General features: G+C 43.9%; 1 protein-coding gene across 3 annotated transcripts; it reads left to right on the forward strand.

Moving 5' to 3' along the window:
- Positions 1-819: 819 nt before the first annotated feature.
- Positions 820-21,166, forward strand: reps1 (RALBP1 associated Eps domain containing 1). 3 transcript variants are annotated; one of them, XM_047574191.1, is made up of 19 exons: positions 820-1,667; positions 4,751-4,874; positions 8,238-8,467; positions 8,916-9,045; positions 9,573-9,703; positions 11,157-11,319; positions 11,399-11,462; positions 11,887-12,041; positions 13,095-13,216; positions 13,686-13,766; positions 14,912-14,999; positions 15,455-15,556; positions 16,214-16,274; positions 16,394-16,592; positions 16,684-16,878; positions 17,557-17,646; positions 17,767-17,921; positions 18,014-18,119; positions 18,200-21,166. In XM_047574191.1, the coding sequence occupies exons 1-19, from the start codon at positions 1,515-1,517 to the stop codon at positions 18,266-18,268; spliced, it is 2,418 nt and encodes an 805-aa protein (XP_047430147.1). In that variant the 5' UTR covers positions 820-1,514; the 3' UTR covers positions 18,269-21,166. The 3 variants fall into 3 exon arrangements, with proteins under 3 accessions (XP_047430147.1, XP_047430146.1, XP_047430148.1); XM_047574190.1 differs by having other exon boundaries at positions 824-1,667; positions 8,916-9,078; XM_047574192.1 differs by lacking the exon at positions 13,686-13,766 and having other exon boundaries at positions 824-1,667; positions 8,916-9,078.

Here is a 21,166-nt window from a genome sequence, read left to right on the forward strand (position 1 = left end):
TCCCTCAATCAAACACTTAGATCTCATATTACAGGAAGATTTGCCTGGCTTGGTTTAGTTTAATTAGCATCGTGTGAACTCATTTGGCAAATTTGAGTGTAGCTGATGTTTTCTAAATTGTAAAGCCCCTTTATCCAACATTAAAGACAGATACATGAGTATATGGGTCATGAGAAAAGACATTTTTGTTAATGACACTATAATAACACTAAACCAAATTGTGCATCTCAAGAAGTTAAGTTACTTTCTTACTAAATTTCTGATGGGTTTTACCACCAGAGTTTCCAATTTAAACTTTAAACTTTCCACCAGTCCCTTAGAACTGAAGAAACTATTCAGATGAGTCACAAAACATCTTCTCAAAACTCAACAAGTTTATTTGTTTTTTTTTTTAAACTCTTTTCTCATTCCCTGTACTTAAGTATATACTGGGATTGCCTTGCCAATTGATAATTTGTTTTAGTAGTTATATAAATGACCTGGATGTCTGAGAACCTTCACAGATTTATTTTTAAATTATTATTATTATTGTTATTATCATTATTATTATTATTATTATTATTATTTAAGATTGTTCAATAAACAGGCATCAGCCACATCACACAATCTACACAATCAAATCTACTCCAAGCAACAAGAAAAGACAATAGAAAACAAATAAATCAATAATAAATAAATGACAGGAGTTATTCAATATATGACAACAAGGTTAGTTTTAATATATCCTCCAATGTCTTTAAAGAATAAAAGTTTTTTTAAAAAGCAATACAATTTGCAGCAACTTTACATTTATGTATGTAAAATTCACTATTTTGTTACACATACATTCCAAATCTTTGTTTTGCATGAAGAAACCAAACTTTAAATAAAATGTATTAAACCTGCACTGTCTTTTATTTTGAAACGTCAACCCGGAAGTCTCGTGTTTACGCCGCCCAGCTTAGCGTCGGTGGCAGGAATGGCGGCCATGGTTACACTAGAGGAAGGAACCCAAAGACCCTGAAACTTTACTTCTAACGGCCCCGCAGAGGAATTCGTGTCTGGCGAAACGCAGGAGCGCCGCCCTGTCACGGAATAAAGGGGCGAAGAAGTGCCCGTAACGTGAGGCTGACGCGGTACAAGTCCGGGTCGAGGAGGTGGGAAGCACTTTGCCAGTTAGCGCTAGTTAGCCCGCTGACTTTGATTGGAGGCAGCCGTTAGCTCCGCTGCACCAACCAGCCAGCTGTTGGCCGCTTGGCTCGGGCTGGACCAACAAGTTAAGCAAAACCATTACCTGGGCGAAACCCCTCAGAGCTCGGACCGGTCCTCCTTTCACCGAGGCCAGCAATTGGGGACGACAACCAAGTCCGACACAAGCGCGTTAGCTTAAGGCACTAGCTAAGTTGGGATCCTGAAGTCTCGCCCATTTTTTTTTTTTTTTTTTTTTTTGGGATCCTGCCCCAGCCGCTGGCTCAAAAGGGGGCGAATCGACAAGCCGACTAGTCTGGTTTTCGGGGTTTTTAACTGGCACCACGATGGAAAGCCTAACGCTGAGTGATTTCGAGCAGAAGTACTACTCGGACCTGTTCGTGTACTGCGACACGGACAACACGAAGAAAGTGGCTTCAAACGGGAGAGTTCTTGACCTCTTCCGGGCGGCCCAGCTCCCCAGCGAAGTAGTCCTGCAGGTGAGCCGGCCTTAGCAGCCTGTCAGCATTATTATTTATCACAATAATACACGCTGGGGGTGTGAGCCTGAGAACTAAAGGTAGAGATGTCAAGAGAATAATTTATGAACTTGCTGTCATCCGGTTTTAGCCCCGTGGTTTTTTTAGCCTGGTTAGCAGAGCTGCGCAGTGGAGGAGGAGACACACCTTCTTCTTCTTCTCCTTCTTCTCCTTCTGGATAACATTAGCTTCTAACTAAAGAGAGGAGTAGCCACACACTTCACTAAACCCTGGATATATTCATCATGTAAGGGAAATTGACACATCTGGTGTGTAGATACCCAGGGATGTGCGCATCGATCCAGAAATGTCGATACTTTCGAGCTAGACGTGTGTTTTTTAGAATCTATCTTCACATCAAAATATCGATACCAAACCCGCTTTCATAAGAAATATTAATGGAGGGGGGGGGTTGCAGCTAAATGCCCCCCACACCTGAGGCAGACCTCTATGATGGAAGTCCTTAAATTCAGAGAGACGGGCGATATCCTGGTGTATAGTGACAATGCATCACAGTGCCCCCCCTCACAGGCATATATACAAGTAGATCTGATGTTTCTTAACAAAAACATGTAAATGGAGAATAATAGAGAATGTATAATATGACCTTTGTTCTCAAAGTTCAAGCCCTAACCTGAAGATCACTCTGTCTGAAGTCAGAGAGACTGTTTTTAGTCTTTTTTTTGTTGTTGTTTTTTAATGTGACTTGCCGAGATTTCCAGTCTTTAATTTCTCTGGTTAAAGAGAAGTCTGATATTTGGCTGCTTGTTTAATTCTCATACAGAGGTGTAAGTTCACAAATGTTCATTGTAAAAGTCGTGATTTTCACATGCACAAGACACTTGGTGTTACTTGGTATCGGATCTAAGGGGAAAAATAGTGATATGGCGCGTCTGTACTCGATACACTGTCTGGCTAACAAAAAAAAGTCTCCGCCTGGATTTAAGTGAGCAAATAGGCACAAGCCTCCTATTGCTTAATAACTGCATCTTTTCGGCCGGCGACGAGTTATTTAACTCCAACTGATGCAATGAGTAGCTCCTCGTCTCTTAAACAACCATGTCGAAAGACACACCCCGTGGTCGTGGAAAAAGATGTTGAAGTCTGTTTGAGAAGGGTCGTGTTATTCCCATGCATCAAGCAGAGAAAACATCTAAGGAGATTGAAGCAGGAACTACTAAGACTGGGTTAACAACTGTCCAACGTTGCATTATTAAAAACTGGAAGGATGGTGAGGAAGAAATGTGGTCAGAAAAAAACCCTGATTGTGCTCAACGTGATTAAAACTTTGGGGAAATCAAATGTAAGAAAAACACGTTTGATACTGAAAGTACGAGCATTTTCACACGTACAATTGGGACTGAGCAGCTGTGTAGCCTTAAGAAAACCACTAATCAGTGAGGCTAACCAGGAAAAAGAGCTTCAGTTTGCTAGGGAGCATGAATATTGGACTCAGGAGCAATGGAAGAAGAAGGTCACGTGGTTTGATGAGTCCAGATTTACTCCAGAGAGATGGAGCATCAGGGAAGTGACCAGTGTCTCCTGTACGAGCCTGTGTGGGCAGTGCTGTGATCTGGCGTTGCTGCAGTTTCTCAGGTCCAGGTTCAGCAACGTTATGCCCAAAGAATGAGGTCAGCTGACTACCTGAATATACTGGATGACCAGGTTATTCCATCAATGGATTTTTTGATGACAGTGTCATGATTCATCGGGCTCAATTTGCACTGTAGTGGTTCAGGGAGCGTGAGACGTCATTTTCAGGCGTGGATCGTCCACCTGATTGACTCCAGACCTGATTGACTCCATTGGAGAAGGCTTTGTGCAGTGGTCAGACTCTTCCATCATCAATACATGATCAATGCATCACTGGATGGAAGTAAATCTTGTGCCGAAGCTTCTCATCAAAACAATGACACAGCGAATGTGTGTCGTAGTCAAAGATAAAGTCAGTCCAACCAATTATTAGAGCATGTGATCTTTTTTTTTAATTTGGCCATGCAGTCTGTATTCTAATGAGCCTGTGTTGAGCTGTTTAACTACATAACTTTCTATAAATAATGTTCTCTAAGGCTCTTTGCTTCACATCACCTCCCACTCTTTCCTGCCTTCTCCTCCTTTCACCAACATCTGCCTCCTTCCTCCTGGGCTGAGCTGACATCTCGGAGATCACGTCGCGCTGTCTGCTTTTCTATTTATGAAAGTTAAATGAAGGAGTTTCAGGATTTGTAAATATGTGTTAATATGCATTTTTTTAAATAATCCCGGTATATTGCGAGAGTCATGAGTGTCCAGTTAAACTGCAGTCATCCTTGTGACTCTCAGGTCTCTCTGTGAGCAGGCCAATGTTTTATATTTTTTTTTTTTTTGTGCAGTTTGTGAGTCAGCATCCTCTTCAAGGTCAACAAAGAGACGGGGAGCTGCGTGGTGGTGGTGGTGGTGGTGGTGGAGGAATTAGGCAGCGTTGTTTAAAAAAAAAAAGCGTTGGCCGGGAGAGACACATGCGGCGCCACAGTGTTGTGTTGTAGCAGGCCGAGGAGGAGAAACAAAAAAACACTGACTGGCGCTTTGTGTCCACAGATTAAGTCCTTTGTCAGCGAGGGAGGGATCAGTCAGCTGTGGCGCGCTGAAGGGCTCACACTTGAGGAGTTATCCTCGTGTTGTGAAGTCCTCCAGCATTAATCATCCACAGGTTGCTAGTTACCACGCTGTCTCCCGTGTGCACAAACATTTCGTAGATCCCCTTGTCCCGCGCAGTCGACCGTTTCTCGCACAAAGCCCTCCCCACGTGACGTCAAGCGCAGCCAAATATGTGATAATCAGGCTTATTACTGGCGAACATCTGCCAGCGCGAACGCAGCGTCGCTTGTGCACCGTGTTTGTGACTTTAAGCAAACACAATATGTCTTTGTTTACGGTGTTGAGCCGTCAAAGGGAGAGCGGTGACATTAACCGCGGTTAATGTCCCGTTTTTTTTTTTTTTTTTTTTTGCATGAATACAATGTTACCAACTGTTTCCCTTCCTGTCGTCTTCTGTGCGGGTTCAGATCACAGAGCTGTGCGGGGCCACTCGGTTGGGTCACTTCGGACGGAGCCAGTTCTACATCGCTCTGAAGCTTATCGCCATCGCCCAGTCCGGTCTGCCTCTCAGGGTGGAGAGCCTCAACTCGGGTGAGTTCAAACCTGAATCCATTAGTCGTTATCATCCCTCGCTACATCGCTACAAGGACAACATACATGTCTGCCGATCAGGCGTAATATTATGACCAGCTTCCTAATATTGTGTAGGTTACGACACGGGGAATCTCAGGGTGTCCTGTGGTGTTGTTAGTCAGTGCCTTTGCGTCCTATGGGCTGAAGGGAGGGGTCTCTGTAGATCATGGATACTTTTTGAGTTTTTCTGTGTGCGTCTGTGTCAGGTTGCTGCCATAAAGGAGTGTCATTGCTATGGGGTGGGGGTGTCTGGGCTGCTCTAGGTGGGTGCTACATGTCTAAGTAGCATCCACATGAATGAACGCCAGGTCCAAAAGTTTCCCAGCACAACATTGACTTGTCACATGATGGTCAATGTTATTTACTTCTCCTGTCAGTGGTTTTAATGTTGTAGCTGATTGTTGTTTGTGTATCAATCACAATACCACTTTTCTGACATGATTTTACTTCCAAGAAATAGTTTTTCCTAACTTCATTGAATTTATTTAATAGAAGAAAATGACCTTTACATGTCGGTGTTACCACTGTTTCTCTTCTCAAACCCTTCTTTAAACAACTCGCGTTTCTGTCTCTACCGGAAACTCCTCTCACCACCGGATCATCACCTTTATGTCACATGAGGCAAACATCCACGAAAGAGTGAATTCACGCCAACCAATGATAAAACAATCCGATGAAGCGTTTACGCGGTTTTATTGAATGGGTATTCGAAGGTTTACGACACCTCGCCGAGTCTGAGATATCTTCCAGATCAGTTATTACCAGCTGAATACTAGGAATCACGTGAATGTTTCCCTGATCTTTTTTGGCACAGATCCCCATATAACACCATCATATCAGCCGCCCTCAATGTCTTTTAAGTTCTCTGACGAGAGCTACCGGGCTTTTATTTGTGTAACTTTAACCTTCAGACGGATCGAGTTGTTTCTTTTTTTTTCCTTCGTCCGTGTGGTTTACGTCTTTTATTTTGGAAGTGAAACCTTAATGAAATTTGAGGTTCTGGGACGAAGAAGCAAAGGGGCCGACTGTCCGTTGTCCTCTCTCACTGGGACTTGAATAAACAAATGTTTAGTTAGTATATGGAATATCTAGCAGGTATATGTTTTATTTTCTAGACTTGTTATGAATAATAGTGTCCTGTTACTAAACCTAGGAGAGGACAGGCCTCTGTACGTACGAAATAAGATACAGAAATCAGTTATTTGAATAAGGCTCCTGATTAAACATTGCAGATGCCCTCAAATGCCTCCAGTCGACACATTAAATGAAATGACGAAAGAAATGGCCGATAGCCCATTTTAATCCGTCATCACATCGAGATGACCCCCGCGCTGCTCATTGTGTTCGCGTGGGGTAAAACACATTAGCCATCCTGTTTCCGTCGATAGCCTAATATTTGTGTTACTGCATAATTAGAACATCGTCAGCTAGTTTCGACTAGTTTTCTGTTTATCTTAATTAAACAGAGCTCGTAGTCGAAAGGCCTGGAGGGTTTCACCGGAAAAAAAAATGCAACTTCATGGTGCTGCTGCTCAAGGTTACTCTGTCGGCCTGAGATATTGCAACATGCTGAAATGATTTCATAATTAGATAAAACTATAAGGAAGCACAGGGGCCACTTCCTCACAGTTGTGCCACATGATGGGCTGTTAAGTTTATGTCTTTGTCAAAGTATCAGCACAAACGGTGGCTTTGTGCTCATTAAAAGAGTTTTGCCGTTTTAATCCGGATGATCAAATGTAAATGGTATAATCGTGTGGTTTATAGATGATATTTGATGAATATTTTCACCGTTAATTAATCATACAACTATTTCTTGAAAGTTTACTTCAAAAAAATTACTGAAATCTGTGTGTAACACCCATCACACCTCAGCCGGTATTAGCTTATTGCACATTTATTGGCCATGCACTTTCTCGCCAAATCATAAGGTACACAACAATCTGCACAAAATTTTCGCCTCATCACTGTTTTTATGTTCAGTTCGTTTTGAGATGGCGTCAGATAGCTGTTTAACAGCGGTGCTCTTAATTAGAATGCATTTGTTTTCACTAGTGCACGTAACGAACTGGCAAGTAAATGCAAATTGTCTACTTAAATGTACAGATTAATTGATCTTTTAATTGTTCTCTGATGAGTCACAACTGTTTTGGAGGCAGAAGAAAGACCTACACAATATTAGGAGGGTGGTCATAATGTTATGCCTTATCAGTGTAAGTGTTAAGTATCCTCACCAATTCATTTACTTAAGACCAGAGATTGAAAATGCGTAAACTAAACTCACAAAAGTGAGAGTGTGCTGTTTTGTAAACGTATCTGTCTCTGGATATTTTACACTTTCAGATGCTTGTGTTTCTGGTAAAGTTGTGCAAATTGGTGTTTTAGGCGACACTGATAACAGAAGACACAGTTCATGGTGCCTGTGTTTTTGAAGTATCGCGTAAACTCCTTGAGCTGTTGGAACTACTGTTTTCTTTCTTTCTTTCTTTCTTTCTTTTTTTTTTTTTTGCCACAGTGGCTTCTTCTGACTCGTCAGTTTATTGCTGACGTACAGGATCTTTATCGCTGTGCCTGGCTCTCTGACCGAGCCTGTGACCTAAGTGGAGCTGACAGCGAGACACATCAAATGTAGATGACCTGACCCTCGCTGCTGACTGTTCGCCCCCTGACCCGGCCTTTCTCACATATACAGGCCCAGACTGCACTGGTGGACGTGGTTTACAACGTACATTATGAAAGGAAAATCTAAATTTACAGGGCACACATGCAAATAGTTGTAAAACATGCACGCACCATCTCAAAAAAATGTTCCACTCGACTATTTATCTTATAGTGGCTACAAGACCTTATTTTCTTCTTCTTCAGTGGTGCTTTTTAGGTATTTGCATCTGTGTTGTTTGTTTTTCTTGCTTGACATTACATGTGTCATCCTTAAACACATGTCTGGTTTACTAATCTCTGTCTTGCTTTTGTTTTGTTCTGCTTTTTTTTTGTGTGTGTGTGCAAAGACTGTTTCGCACTTATTGTTCAAACTGGAGCAGTTAAATTTCATCATCATTCAAATCCGCTGCAAAGGAGACAAACGCAGCTTTTGCTGCGCCAATAATGTTCAGTGTGTGTTTCATTTTGAGGAAGCAGCTCTGCCTGAAAGGAGTACTCACACTGTTGGTTCCCATTATGCAGCTGTCACTCTCTTTACAAGACGTAGAAAAAAAAAACAACATCAGCTGATGATAACAAACCTGTTCCCATTCTCCAGGCATTCTGGGAAATGTAGGGAAACACGTCCCGCTCAATCGCTTTTCGTTCGTGTCTTTCCAGTGAAGGACCTGCCGCTGCCCAGGTTCGTGGTGGGGAAGAACGAGGCCGAAGCGAGGCACGCCGCTCTGTATCAGGACGCAGACAGCCAGGGTCTGTACCCAGCTCCTGGTGCTGCAGTAATACCCCGACCACCTGGCAGGGGCCACCAGAACAAGAAAGGCCCCCCCTCAACCACTTCACTTCCTGTCCACGAGGTCATCCAGCCACTGGCCCCCAGCATAGAACCACAGGTTAGGAGGTGTTCACAGTCTTATATCTGTTTAAAAGGTGCGTTTATGAGTTGACCGAGAATAGACTTGGTTCGGCACAAACGCGCCTTTTTTATCTGTGTTTTGTTCGTTCGGTTTATATTTCTGTGTAGCAACAGCAGCTACTGGAGATAAGCTGCTGGAATACGGCTTCCTGTGCTGTTACTGCACACGCTCCATTAGTTCACATTAGTTCCTGCTGCTCACTTTTCATGCCTTTCTTGCCCGATTCATGACATTTTGCATCTGTTCTGACATGCTCCTTTCTCTGTCTCCACTACGATGCAGATAAAATGTATTAAAATAAAGTAAAAATAAAGTAAAAGTTTATTATTTTGAGTAAAATTAAACAATTTAAGTGTTATCCGTCTTATTAAATCCTATATTTTTTTTTTAATCTGCATTTATACCTTTTGGACTGCGTTCACAGCCCGAACCGACGTCCCCCGTGGTCTCCCCTCACCAGTCTCCCCCGACCTCCCCTCCTTCCTGGAGGAAACACAAGCGGCAACACAGCGGAGGCAACGCGGAGAGGCAGCCGGTGGTGGCTGCAGCTGGAGGTGTGTGGACGCAGTTCAGAGAACCGCAAGGAGGTAACATCCACTGTCGGGTGGCGTTGCCACATTCACACTGCTGAGGATGCAACAGTTAGTGGATCAACAGCCTGCGAAGCAACAAGTACTGAGTAGTTTTAAGAAAAAAAGATGAGGATTTTATTGGTATTAATAGAGAAAATGACGAGCAGATTAAACAATAATAATCTGAGTTAAATGGTAAGGACATATTTTTATGGGAGAAGACAAATTAAACCTGTAGCAAACTGGTTCAAACTTAAAGGACTAGAGATGATGTTTGCAACAGCATCTATAACATCAAAAGGTAGCACATGTGTGACTCTAGCTGTGGCAAAGAGTTTTTAATTGTGTTTGTGTTACTTCCTGGTGTTGCAGCCAACATACTGTGAACAATGTTGGCTGAGAAACGCTGCAGTTACACATTATAACACATGAATTCAGCACAAAATGTGATTTATTTTACAATTATATGTGAAATGATGTGTTAAAACATGCTTTCCCCCCCCATCCAGGGCCAGTGACCGGTGACGGCATGTGGCCGTCCCACTCGCCCCCCCCTCCAGGTCAAGAAAGCTGGGTCAGTTTCACAGCAGACACGCCTCCATCCAGCACGCTCCCAGCAACGCACCCCTCGTCAGTCCAGGTAGAGCAGCGCCGCCCTCCTGCCTCGAGCTCAGCCAACTCACTAAAACTCAGAAAACAAGTTTTAGTGTCAGACTTATTTTAAAGTGTGGGACGGCAGGCACATTTCCACATCCTCAGAATACAGACCTAGACTGTGTAATATAATCTAACATGATAGGAATATACACCTATCAGCCATAACATTATCACCACTCTGGGTTGTAAGCAGGAAAGATTTGAGTGAGTTTTTCACGAAATAAAAGCGATATTTCTGAAATTTCAGAGTACAAAAAGTACAGTTGCACTATGTGTTTCCATTGAAAAGTTTTTTGACAATGAGCTGTAACTCTCGTAAAGTCTTGCTTCGTGATATCCCATAATAATTATCAAATTCTCATCACGTGAGACTTAACTTTGAGGAAGTGGACTTCAAATTAACCGGTCACATGACCCCCAGCGTCTCCTGTGGTGACGGGGGAAAATGTGCTTCCATTGCAATTTTTTATCGATACATCTCAAAAAAACCACCTCATGAGAGCACAACAATATTTTAGAGATACATGTGAGATTTTTCAAACTGTTGCCACTTCCATTACCAGTTTTTTATAGCGATATTTAGGTTTTCTGCATTTCTAGGGGAAATGGAAACACAGCAAATGGTGAAACCGCCAACAGATTTGTGGGCAGCCAAGGCTTAGTGTACGCACGTCCTTTTATGGAAACCATTATTCCCTGATGATATCATTATGAAAGATAACGCCAAAAAGTTAAAATGATTCAGAGACAGTTTGAGGAACACAGCAACAAGTTCAAGGGCTTGATTTCTTGAATTCCTCAGATCTTGATGCAGTCAAGCTTCTGTGGGATGTGCAACACAAACACGTCTGATCCATGGAGGCCAAACTGCTGCTAAGGTCTAGTGGAGTACCAGCCTCTACGGGTCAAGGAAAAGCGAGAACAGCGCAATATCTGGCAGGTGGTTATAATGTTATGGCTGATCAGGGCAGATTAGCCAGTTTCAGGAGCGATCGCTCGCGACATTCCACCAGGCCTCGTCCAATCCCGGTGCCGAACCCCGTCGGCCCGTTTTCGTCACGTCAGAAGACGCCGTCAGACTCTGCAAACATTGAACGTGAGATATCACATCGACCACAGTCGCGTCTCGGACGTCAGGCGGCGTTTTAAAATCAACACGTTATCTGCCGGCGCTGCTCCACTGAAACTCGAGAAGCTTGTGTGACATTGCTCGGGCAAAAAAAGGGCTGCTGTACCCAGCTCCTAATTTTAGCTCGTCATCTTGCCTGCTTCTTAGATTATTATGAGCAAACAACGAGTCGATGCCACTTTTTTTATTGTTATTGCTTTACAGTCCGAACTGTCACCAGAGAGACGCATACACAAAAAGGGAACTCACTTTATTTAGTGACAGAGCAGCTAATAAAACACCTCTTTTGGCGTCCGGCGTCCTGCAGGACAGCACGACGATACGAACGGTGGCCTCGGCCGCCATGACCAACGAGCTCCAGCGGCAGTCCAGCGGCTACGACGACCCCTGGAAGATCACGGACGAGCAGAGACAGTATTACATCAACCAGTTTAAAACCATCCAGCCCGACCTCACAGGCTTCATACCCGGTAGGAAGACGCAGACAAAACGAAGCTCGTGGCAAACGAGGATCTCAGATCTCACTTCTGTTTCTTTGTGCGTTTCCAGGTTCAGCAGCAAAAGAGTTCTTCACCAAATCTAAGCTACCAATTTTAGAGTTGTCACATATTTGGTGAGTCATCGCTGCCCCCCCTTGAGTGGACTTGGTCTTTTTTTCTATATACAGTTTATACACATAAGGTGTCGTGTGGTATGAAATGGAGAAAATCTGCGTTTTCTTATAATGCAGTTTAGAAGCTTTATAGTTTTCACACACCTACTATAAAACCTTTTGTCGCCGTCTCTATGTTTAATCTACCAGGCTGCTGCTATTTTGAAGGGGAACATAATGTTGTCAGTTCCTGTTATGTGCACTGAAGTGAGCAGTTTTATTTGTCGCAACTTGCTTATTTGGGCAGGACTCATCGCAGGTAGCGTCTCTAATTTGAGTGGAATTAGACCGAGGATCAACCCGAACGGCGGCTGTAACGGTATAAATAACGATCTCTGCTGGAGCTACACTCAGATGTGTGTGTGTGTGTGATGTGTGTTTGCAGGGAGCTGTCAGACTTCGATAAAGACGGAGCGCTGACCCTGGACGAGTTCTGCGCCGCCTTCCACCTGGTCGTGGCCAGGAAGAACGGCTACGACCTCCCCGAGAAGCTGCCCGAGAGCCTGATGCCAAAGCTGATCGACCTGGACGATTCAGCAGGTTCGCCCTCTCTCTTCCTCTTCCACACATTTATCACCTCAGACCTCGTTAAAGCCCGTGAGGTCACAAGGTTGTAGCATTTGATCTGGGCTGGGTTTTTGTACTGTTTGCACAGGGTTAGTACGACATGGGAAATTCACAAACTAGCTCCACCTTTACCACTGTGCATCAATAAATATAGTCTAATACATCGGATGTGCTTCTTAACTAACTTACATACAGGCCTGTTTGCACAAGACTAGTATTAATCCCAGGACCTCTGTGTTTGGAGAGGTTTGCTCTGTAACTTGTATGGGATTAATAACAAGGACGAACTCCATGATAATTATAAATCAGCAGCAGTCTCCAGGTTATATCAGTCCTGTGGAAGTAAATTACCTTAATATTCAAGAGGAAACTGAAATTCATTCACACCGTAGAACTTGCAGATGGGTGGAGATAACCTCTAGTAATTCTTCCTCAGTTAACAACCTTTAACTATAAATACTGGTAACTGTTTCTGCACCTAAGTACATGCACCAGTTACTCCGACTTCCTCCCACCGTCCAAAGACGAGCTCGTTAGGTTCATTGGTGATTCTAAATTGGCCGTGGGTGTGAGTGTGAACGGGTCCAGAGTCTCGTCCACTGACAGCTGGGTTAGAACCCCCCCACAATCCTCCAGAGAACAAAGTGAAATATTAGGAAATATACCGACCTAAGAAAGAGATCATAACTTTATGTAAAACCACATGATTTTACACTTTCATTTTTTCTTTTTTTTTTTACTCCTTTAACAAGTTGAGTTCTCTTTGGGGTCTTTGTGCTAAGCTAAACTAATCAACCTCTGGAGGGGGCTAATTTTAAAAGAAAGACATATTTAGACACTGAATTGGCTGCATCATCCTGACTTCATTGCTCTTATCCTGCTTCTAATCTAAGTATAGCACAGGATGGGCTCTATCTGACTCTATTTTTAGCTGCGTCAGTTTTGTCCTCTCACTCCTGTTGGTTTGTTGATCTGCTGTAGATGCATTGCAAATTTAACCCGTGTCTTCATATCTTCCTCGTCCAGAAGTCCCGGAGGCGACCGCCGACGTCGGGTACTCGGGGTCGCCGGTGGAGGTGACTCCCAGCAAGTCTCCCTCCATGCCCTCCCTGAACCAGGCCTGGCCCGAGATGAACCAGAGCAACGAGGTTCCGGCGCGCACACAACACACCACAAACGCACAAACGCGTTTTCCCACACATCCTCTAGGAGCTCTGCGCTTGTTCGCTTTTCGCTGCGTTTGCATTTGATTCATCTTTAATTAATCGCTCCGGGCTGATTAGGTGAAGTCCCTCTCCTCTCTATCCATCCGTCATGATTCGATGGCCACTCCATCCTCTCCATCATCCAACATAATTACTGATAATCCAGCTCCTCTCCTCTCACTTCTTGTGACGCTAGCCTTGCGATCCTGTATGTATGAAAGTCGACGAGGTCTGTTGGGTTTTTTTAAAAAAAGGCCCCGGCCGAGGATGTCGCCACGTCGCCGCGTCGCCCCCGGCGACGGCTGATGATGTCGCACCTCGAACCGAGGCTCGGGCTGATGATGTAAATGTGTGATGTCACTGCACTGGCTGACTGACATGTTTTTTCTCACTGTCTGTCTGTCTCCTGCAGCAGTGGGAGACGTTTAGCGAGCGCTCCTCCAGCTCACAAACTCTGACCCAATTTGACTCTAACATTGCACCAGCTGACCCTGTAAGTCAATCACTTAGTACGCATGGTTTCACCATTAATGGACAGACATTAACCCTCTCTGGATCTCTCCTCCTCCTCCTCCTCATCCTCCTCTCCCTCTTTCTTTTCTATCTCTCTCTCTCTCTGTTTTATAATCTCTCTCTATGTCACTCTGTCTGTGCATGATGTTCTTTCAAAGTGCAATTCACTGCATCAACAGTGGCCAGTGGTGTGTTGTGATTTGGCTGGCTGAGCTTCCATTGGACGTCACATTTTCTCTCTCTCCGGTGCCACCCACCAATCAGTAGTGCATCTGCAGAATGTGAAAGATAAAAATGTCCTCTCATGTGTTCAGCTCTGTACAGTTTTTAAGTGCTTTCTGTAGTTTTTATTTTGTCCTTTTGAGCAGAATTTATTTTCCTTACAGCAGTAATTGGCTCTGGGGCAGTTTTGCACATTTACTTTAGCTTTACTGCAAAAATTATAATTGCTTTTACGTGCAATGTCAGAAATAATGATGAAGATGAAATATTTAACCCTTAAATAGTTGAGAAAATGTGGTTTCAAAACCATCTACTTCTCTAAAAGATTAAAATATTCATTGCTGATAAATACTTGCACAAATCAGAATGTTTCCCCTTATTCATAATTTAATGTCCACAAAAGCATTTGTAGTTTGGCTCTAATAAAAGTTTAATACCCAGACATTGATTTCTATGTGCTCAGAAGTATTAGACATATTTTCCTTTGTAACTGAGGAGCACTTTTTTTTTTTGCAAATGTTATATTTATGCTTGTATTACGAAACAGGTTTTATTAAAAAAAAAAAGTGTATTTTCAGGCCCTAAAAAAACTGAATCTTAATTTTAAACAGGTGCTTGTGTGACAGTTTGTCGGTTTAATCTTCTCCTGAGCGCGAGTGACTCAGACATTCAACAAACCAGAGATACCGGTGTCCCCAGAGCCCTGCGCCCTACCTAAAGAAGAAAACAATTTGTCTGTATTTATTCATGCTCTTAAAGTTGCTCGTCGTTGAGACGTGAAAGCTAAACACTGCGAGGAAATTCTAAACGCTGACTTTGTGTGAGAGTACAGATCTTTCCTCCTCCTGTCGCACTTGTCCGTCGTCTCGCCCGGTTTTGACTGTCTGACTTCCTGTCCTCCAGGACACGGCCATCGTGCACCCGGTTCCCATCCGGATGACGCCCAGTAAGATCCACATGCAGGAGATGGAGCTGAAGAGGACTGGCAGCGGTGAGACGCTGAATCCTGATTGAATGTTGGTGTCTGTGTCTGTGGAAGGAAATCAGAGTCACCTGAATTTGATTTCAGAAGCCGCAGCGACACATAGTTAAATGTGTTCAAATATAATTTGAGCCGCCCAGATGTGATGGTGCATGCTCAGTACTGAGTTTACAGGGAAATGTAACAACAACCTAAAGGCTCCACATTAGTTTTTAGTAAACACAATGTGATGTGGCATTAAACACAATCACACAGTGCAGTTTCTGCTGCTCCTATTAAAGCAATGTGACCATTATGCTCAAAGAAAAAACATTTTATGTTACTTTGATATGTTTGTTTTATTCCTTTATGTTCAAGATGAACTTTATATCAAAACTAACGCCGTGATACGACTAACGGTTCATTTTCAGTTTATTTATCGCTGTAGACTCAACACCTCCTCTGCCATTTCTCAAACCTTTTAGACCACAACCACCCGACCAGTCCTCTGCTGGCTAAACCCCCAGAACTGTCTGAAGAAGCCAAATTACCCGCCTCCATGAAGTTTGTAGCCGCCAACACTGTGGGTGAGTATGGGAAGACTGGAAAACGTTTGGTCGGTGTGTCACAACCCTCCGATGGCGGCGTCGAGCCATCTGTGTCGTCGCGCGGGGCTCTAGTTTTGGCTGCGTGTTTTCTTTTCAGTTATCGGTTTAGAGATGAATTTGTTTTTCTGGGCGTGCGAGACATAAATATTTTCACAACAGCCACTGGATCATCCAGAATCAATAAAGCGAGCGTGATTCAGGAGGCGCCAGCTCTTCCTGCCTTCATAGCCTCCCTGCTAATAGTAGCATCTCTTTCCCCTTTTGAATGACAAGTGCAGACTGCTGCCACCTGCTGGTGTGAAGAGCTGTTTCCTTTTTCCTCAGGAGCACAACATATTTTCCATTTCCCTGTTCATCTTTGTGTTGTGTTCAAGTGCAGCTTTTTGATCCAAACGGAGTAGTTCTTTATTAGCACTTCCTGGACAGTTTAGCTGGAGATTCCTTATTTCCTACTCTTTTATTATGAAGCTTTATCCTATAAGCTATTAAGATAAGTTGTTTTCATTACTCCGGTAGGTAGGAACTAACTTAAATATTTAATTTCCTGTGTCCTCAATTACTTCATGATCTCCAGATTATTATGTTTATTGTATAGAAGGTTGATTCAGTGTTTATGTCCTGTTCTTTTCCATGAAGGTGATGGTTACAGCAGTTCAGACTCCTTCACCTCAGACCAGGAACCAATCACCAGGCAAAGGTCAGTGTCTCTTACTTAATTAATTTCACGTTGTTTTCTTATGTTTGTTGAACATGTACATGTTTGTTAGACTTTGATTCTCTCTGAGGAATCACACGCCCCCATCGTCCTGTGTCCAGGTCCCAGTCGGGTACGTCTCCGGAGGCTCTGAAGGTGGTGGCCCCGCCTCCCCCTCCACCCCGACCCCACCCCTCCCACTCTCGCTCCTCGTCCCTGGACATGAATCGCACCTTCGCCGCCACGTCTGCCCCAGGACAGCCGCAATCTTCTGCAATAGCGTACCCTCCTGCCGTGCCTCCCAGACCTCTACCAACACAGGTGAGAAGAAAAACAATCAAGGTTTCATCCTTTACTCGTGTCAATTGTGATTTTCACCACTTTTTTTTTGTTTTTCTCTCTCCGTCTGTAGACATCAGTACCACACACCGGGCATCGTGTAGAGGCTGAGGGTGTACCGGGAGGCGGTGCCGTGCTCACCACCACCTCCCCACAGCAGATTCCTCAGCAGCCCAACTTCGCAGACTTCAGTCAGTTCCAGGCCTTCGCCGCCTCTGAGCAGCCGTCCAGCCTCCCAGAGGTCGACAAGCACAGCGAGCCGGGACAGGTAGTTTATCCAGCTTATATAAAGTAAATGCACACTGGTCAGCCGCAACATTAAAACCACTTAGACAGGTAGCACCTAGACCAGTCCAGACGCCCCCACCCCATAGCAATGATGCTCCTTATTGGCAGCAGGATGCAGCCTGACACAGACACACACAAAAACACTCAAAAAAAAAAAAGAACAGTACAAGGTGTTGACCTCTATGACATGATCCACATCCCCTAAAAAGGATCATGTCCATTTTCTGATGAGTCACAACTGTTTTGGCACAAGGGAAACCTGCACGATGTTAGGAAGGTGGTCATAATGTTATGCCTGATCAGTGTAAATGTCTAGGCTACCTAAAGTTTGTAAGTTACCTTGTGAATTCTTAGCATTTTCATGACTCCAGATCACATGAATTGAATCCTGTAATATTTTTGTGGGGGATTTGACTGTTGACCTTTGCTTTTTATCATTAAACAAACATATTAAGATAACGCAGATTTCTCATTTTTAAGTTTAAATCCATTTAATTGTAACTGATCCCTATTTTCTTTAAAATAACAAAAACACAAGCACAAAATTTCCGTCTTACAGAAGGTTTTTTGTCACCAACATTCAAACGTGTTGTTTGATTCTGTGATTTTATAACAATGGTCAAATATAAATTTTATTTATGTATTTTAATGTCTGCAGGTGGACAAGCCGTCTGAGGGCGCCGGCCCTTTAAGATCGGTCAAGAGTGACGGCCAAGCAGACGACAGAGTCTCGGCTACAGTAAACTCTGTACGTCTTTAACACAAAAACTCAACGTTTGACACAACAATCCAGAAACTGCACAAAATGAGCTGTAAGCCGCTTCTTTGCAAACAGTCTTGATCTGTTTTTTTGTTTGGTTTTGTCCAGACTAAGGGTTCGTCCGGCCCCCTGGCTCCTCCACCGAAGCCCGTACGTCGGAGGTTGAAGTCGGAGGACGAGCTGCGACCGGAGGACGAGCAGCACGGTCCCCAGAAGTCAAACGTCATAGCTGCCGTCCTGGCCACCCAGCCCTCCATCCCCAGGTCAGACACGCGCGTGTTTCAGGGCGTCGTGGCCGTTATAGTAGCTACGTGTCTCAGCAGTTTAAATAAAAACCGTGTTTCTGTGGTTTCAGGTCAGTCGGAAAGGACAAGAAGGCGATTCAAGCTTCAATCAGAAGAAACAAGGAGACTAATACAGTTTTGGCGAGACTTAACAGTGAACTACAGCAGCAGCTGAAGGTATGAATATCTTTTTTTTTTATTAATTAATAGAAGATGCCTCCTCTCATAACCGTTGCTGTGCTCATGTCGTTCTCTAGGACTTGCTCGAGGAGAGGATATCTCTGGAAGTCCAGCTCGAGCAGCTTAGACCTTTCTCTCATCTTTAACCTTAACATGTGGAAGAAAACTCAGCTGCAGTTCATCCGAATCAAGGCTGTGACCCTCGGTGTGACCCCCCCCCTTCCCTCACTCCCCCCCTCCCTCCCTCCCATCATCTCCCTTTCCGTTTTCCTTCCATCATCCCAGCTTTCCCGGGTGGGGCCCACCTAAATCCGTTAAAACTGTCGACGTCGAATCACACACTGATTAATCAATGGACCGGAACGAACCCGAAGAGCACTGTCTGACCAACAGGAGGAGGAGGAGGAGGAGGTGGTGGTGGAGGAGGTGGTGGCGGCAGGACGGGGGTTTTACAAACTGGCACTTTTCAAGTTTTTCTAAAGAGAGGTGAAGGTGAGGACGACAGTGAACTGAGTCCGGTCTGAAGACGAAAAGCCGCTGCTGTCTGATCACTTCACTCTCTGAATGACTGAAGAAGAAACGCAGAGTGTATTTGTCGTGTACGCGTGACCGTTTTTTTTTGTATTTGTGTTCCTGTTTAGCGACTCACTCGGAGGCTAGCTCACGTACGTTTGAATCGTCCGCACCAAACTCCAGTTAGAAGTAAGGTAACTTTAAAGAAACGGTTAAACTGTTTTGGGGGAAAAGGCGCTGAGGGTGGCGAGAAGATCCATGAATTATCCGCTTAGCTTAGCATAGCAGAAAGACAGGAAACGGGAAGTTTTTCTGGTTTTACGCTTATATGCTTCTTTGTACACTTCTGAAACCAGTGTATAAAGTTAACAGCTACAAAAAAAAAAAATAGAAGCAGAAACATGCAGCAGCACATATAAATGCTTTTTAAAACAGAAAAAAAAACAACACGACACTGATCTACATCAGCCAGGAAGCAAGGATTGTTAAATGCGCCTTTTTTTAAAGGGAGTTTGGTGTAGGCAACCTCTTAGTCAAACACACTAGCCTACTTCCAGACAGGACTTTATCTTATGTGTGTGTGTGTGTGTGTTTGTGTGAAGCCTTTGACGGCTAAATCATCATGGTGAAGGCTTTTTTTTTTTTTTTTTTTTTTTTTTGTGGGAACTCTTCTTGTGATATGAATTCAGCCCACCTCCCTCTGATTAGCGCCCCCTCCTGGCTACACACATAAACGGATGGAGTTAATGAAAATGCTGTTGTTGCCCTCACACGGCGTTTGAGGGTCTGACGACTGAACGAGCGGTTTTAACTTGATGCCAAATGACTGAACGGTCACTCCGCTCCTCTTTCACCTCTGCTCGGGCTGCGTCGTTTAAAGAAGAAGAAAAACTCTTTATTTTGTTTCCCCTTCTGCCGACAGGTGTTTTTGTTTGCCGTTCCGTTTCAAACGTAGCCGTGGTTTGACATTTCAGATTTATTTTTTTTTCCTAACCTTTCGGGTTTGAAGATTTTCCAGCTGCTCGACTGCACGTTAATGGCGTTAATGAAGAATTGCTGAGAAGGGAGATTTCTCCTCAGCAAACACACACACTCGCACAGATCCAAACCTGACTGTGTATAACACGAGTCGACTCAAAAAAATAAAAAATAAAATAAAATAAGTGATGTTCCAGTCGGGCTGTCGGCACTATGCAAGTATGGGGCGACGCATCTTCACAGACCAACTCTACTTAGCTGTTCGTACTCTGATAGTAGCAACTGTGTGAGCAGTATCCTCTGGTTTCTGTATCGTAGATCTTCCAGAACAACATCTACTGTATGTGTGTGACTCATTTCTGGCTTTTTTTTTTTCTTCTTTTTGTTTGTTTTTGGTACTGATGAGCGGTTACCGCCTCCCCCTGCTCCCTGCTCCAGAGGGAAGCAAACTCCAGTGTTTTTTTTTATTTTAACCAGAGCAGTTTCACCTGAAATGTGCAACATGTGAACCTCTCCCCTCCCCTTCGTCCCTCCCTCCCTCCCCCGTCCCTCCCTCCCTGCTTTGGGTTTAGATGAAGCTCAACAGGAGACCAGTCAACAGGAAACGGGAGACCTGAATGACCCGACTGCACTTTGAACTGAACCCCCCCTCCTTCCCTCCCTCCCTCCTTCCCGTCTTCCCCTTCTTCTCATTTCTATTTCTTTACTTTTTTTTTAACCTGCATGTTTGTTCTCGTCTGTATTTAAAAAAACAAAAAAACAAAAAGATGCTTTAAGAAGAAAAAAAATGATGAACCACTTGAGTTTTATTTCTTCAGTACAACCTGGAAACTGTAGTTTTTTTGTTTGTGTGTGTGTGTGTGTGTCGGTGTCCTGAGACGATTTTTTTTCGTTGTTTGTTTGTTCCTCTGTGTTGGTGAAGCATCAGTCTTCTTCTGAAGCCTTACTCCCCCCCTCACCCACCCACATCTCTCCCCCCAAACTGGCGTTCAGGTTTCCACGGTGGCTGTCTGACCTCTCTATCCTTGTCGTATCAAGGCTCGCCTTCTTTTTTTTTTTTTTTTTTTTTTCCCCCTGCTGTTGAGGGTGATGATGTACTTGTGTGTGTGTGTGTGTGTGTGTGTGCGTGTGTTGAGTGTGTGCGAGTGTTATATTGTTTCCAGACCTGGAACTAATACCATTTAAAACCCTATTAAACACCTTGAAGTGGGATTGGTTCATGTTTGCTCGCACAACAAGCTCCCCTCCTCATGCTCCAGGCAGGCAGAAGCAATCAAGCGGCGGGACGAAGCCTTTTTAATGGGATTTTGAATGTTATTTGCTCCCGGATCTGTAGTTGTATATTGTATATGATACACACTTTTTGGACTCATGTGTAAATTTGCATTAATTTGCTGACTAACGGCGAAAGAATATTCTATTTAATTCCTTCTTTCTTGGCTGTGGGATCCTAGATGTTTAACTGCATGGATGTACTGTATCTCTGCAGAGTCAACTAGCAGCTGTGTGATTTTTACACAAAAATAAAAAACGGCACAATATTTTAAACACTG

Source organism: Mugil cephalus, chromosome 21 (assembly GCF_022458985.1).
Source record: "Mugil cephalus isolate CIBA_MC_2020 chromosome 21, CIBA_Mcephalus_1.1, whole genome shotgun sequence".
Taxonomy (NCBI): domain Eukaryota; kingdom Metazoa; phylum Chordata; class Actinopteri; order Mugiliformes; family Mugilidae; genus Mugil; species Mugil cephalus.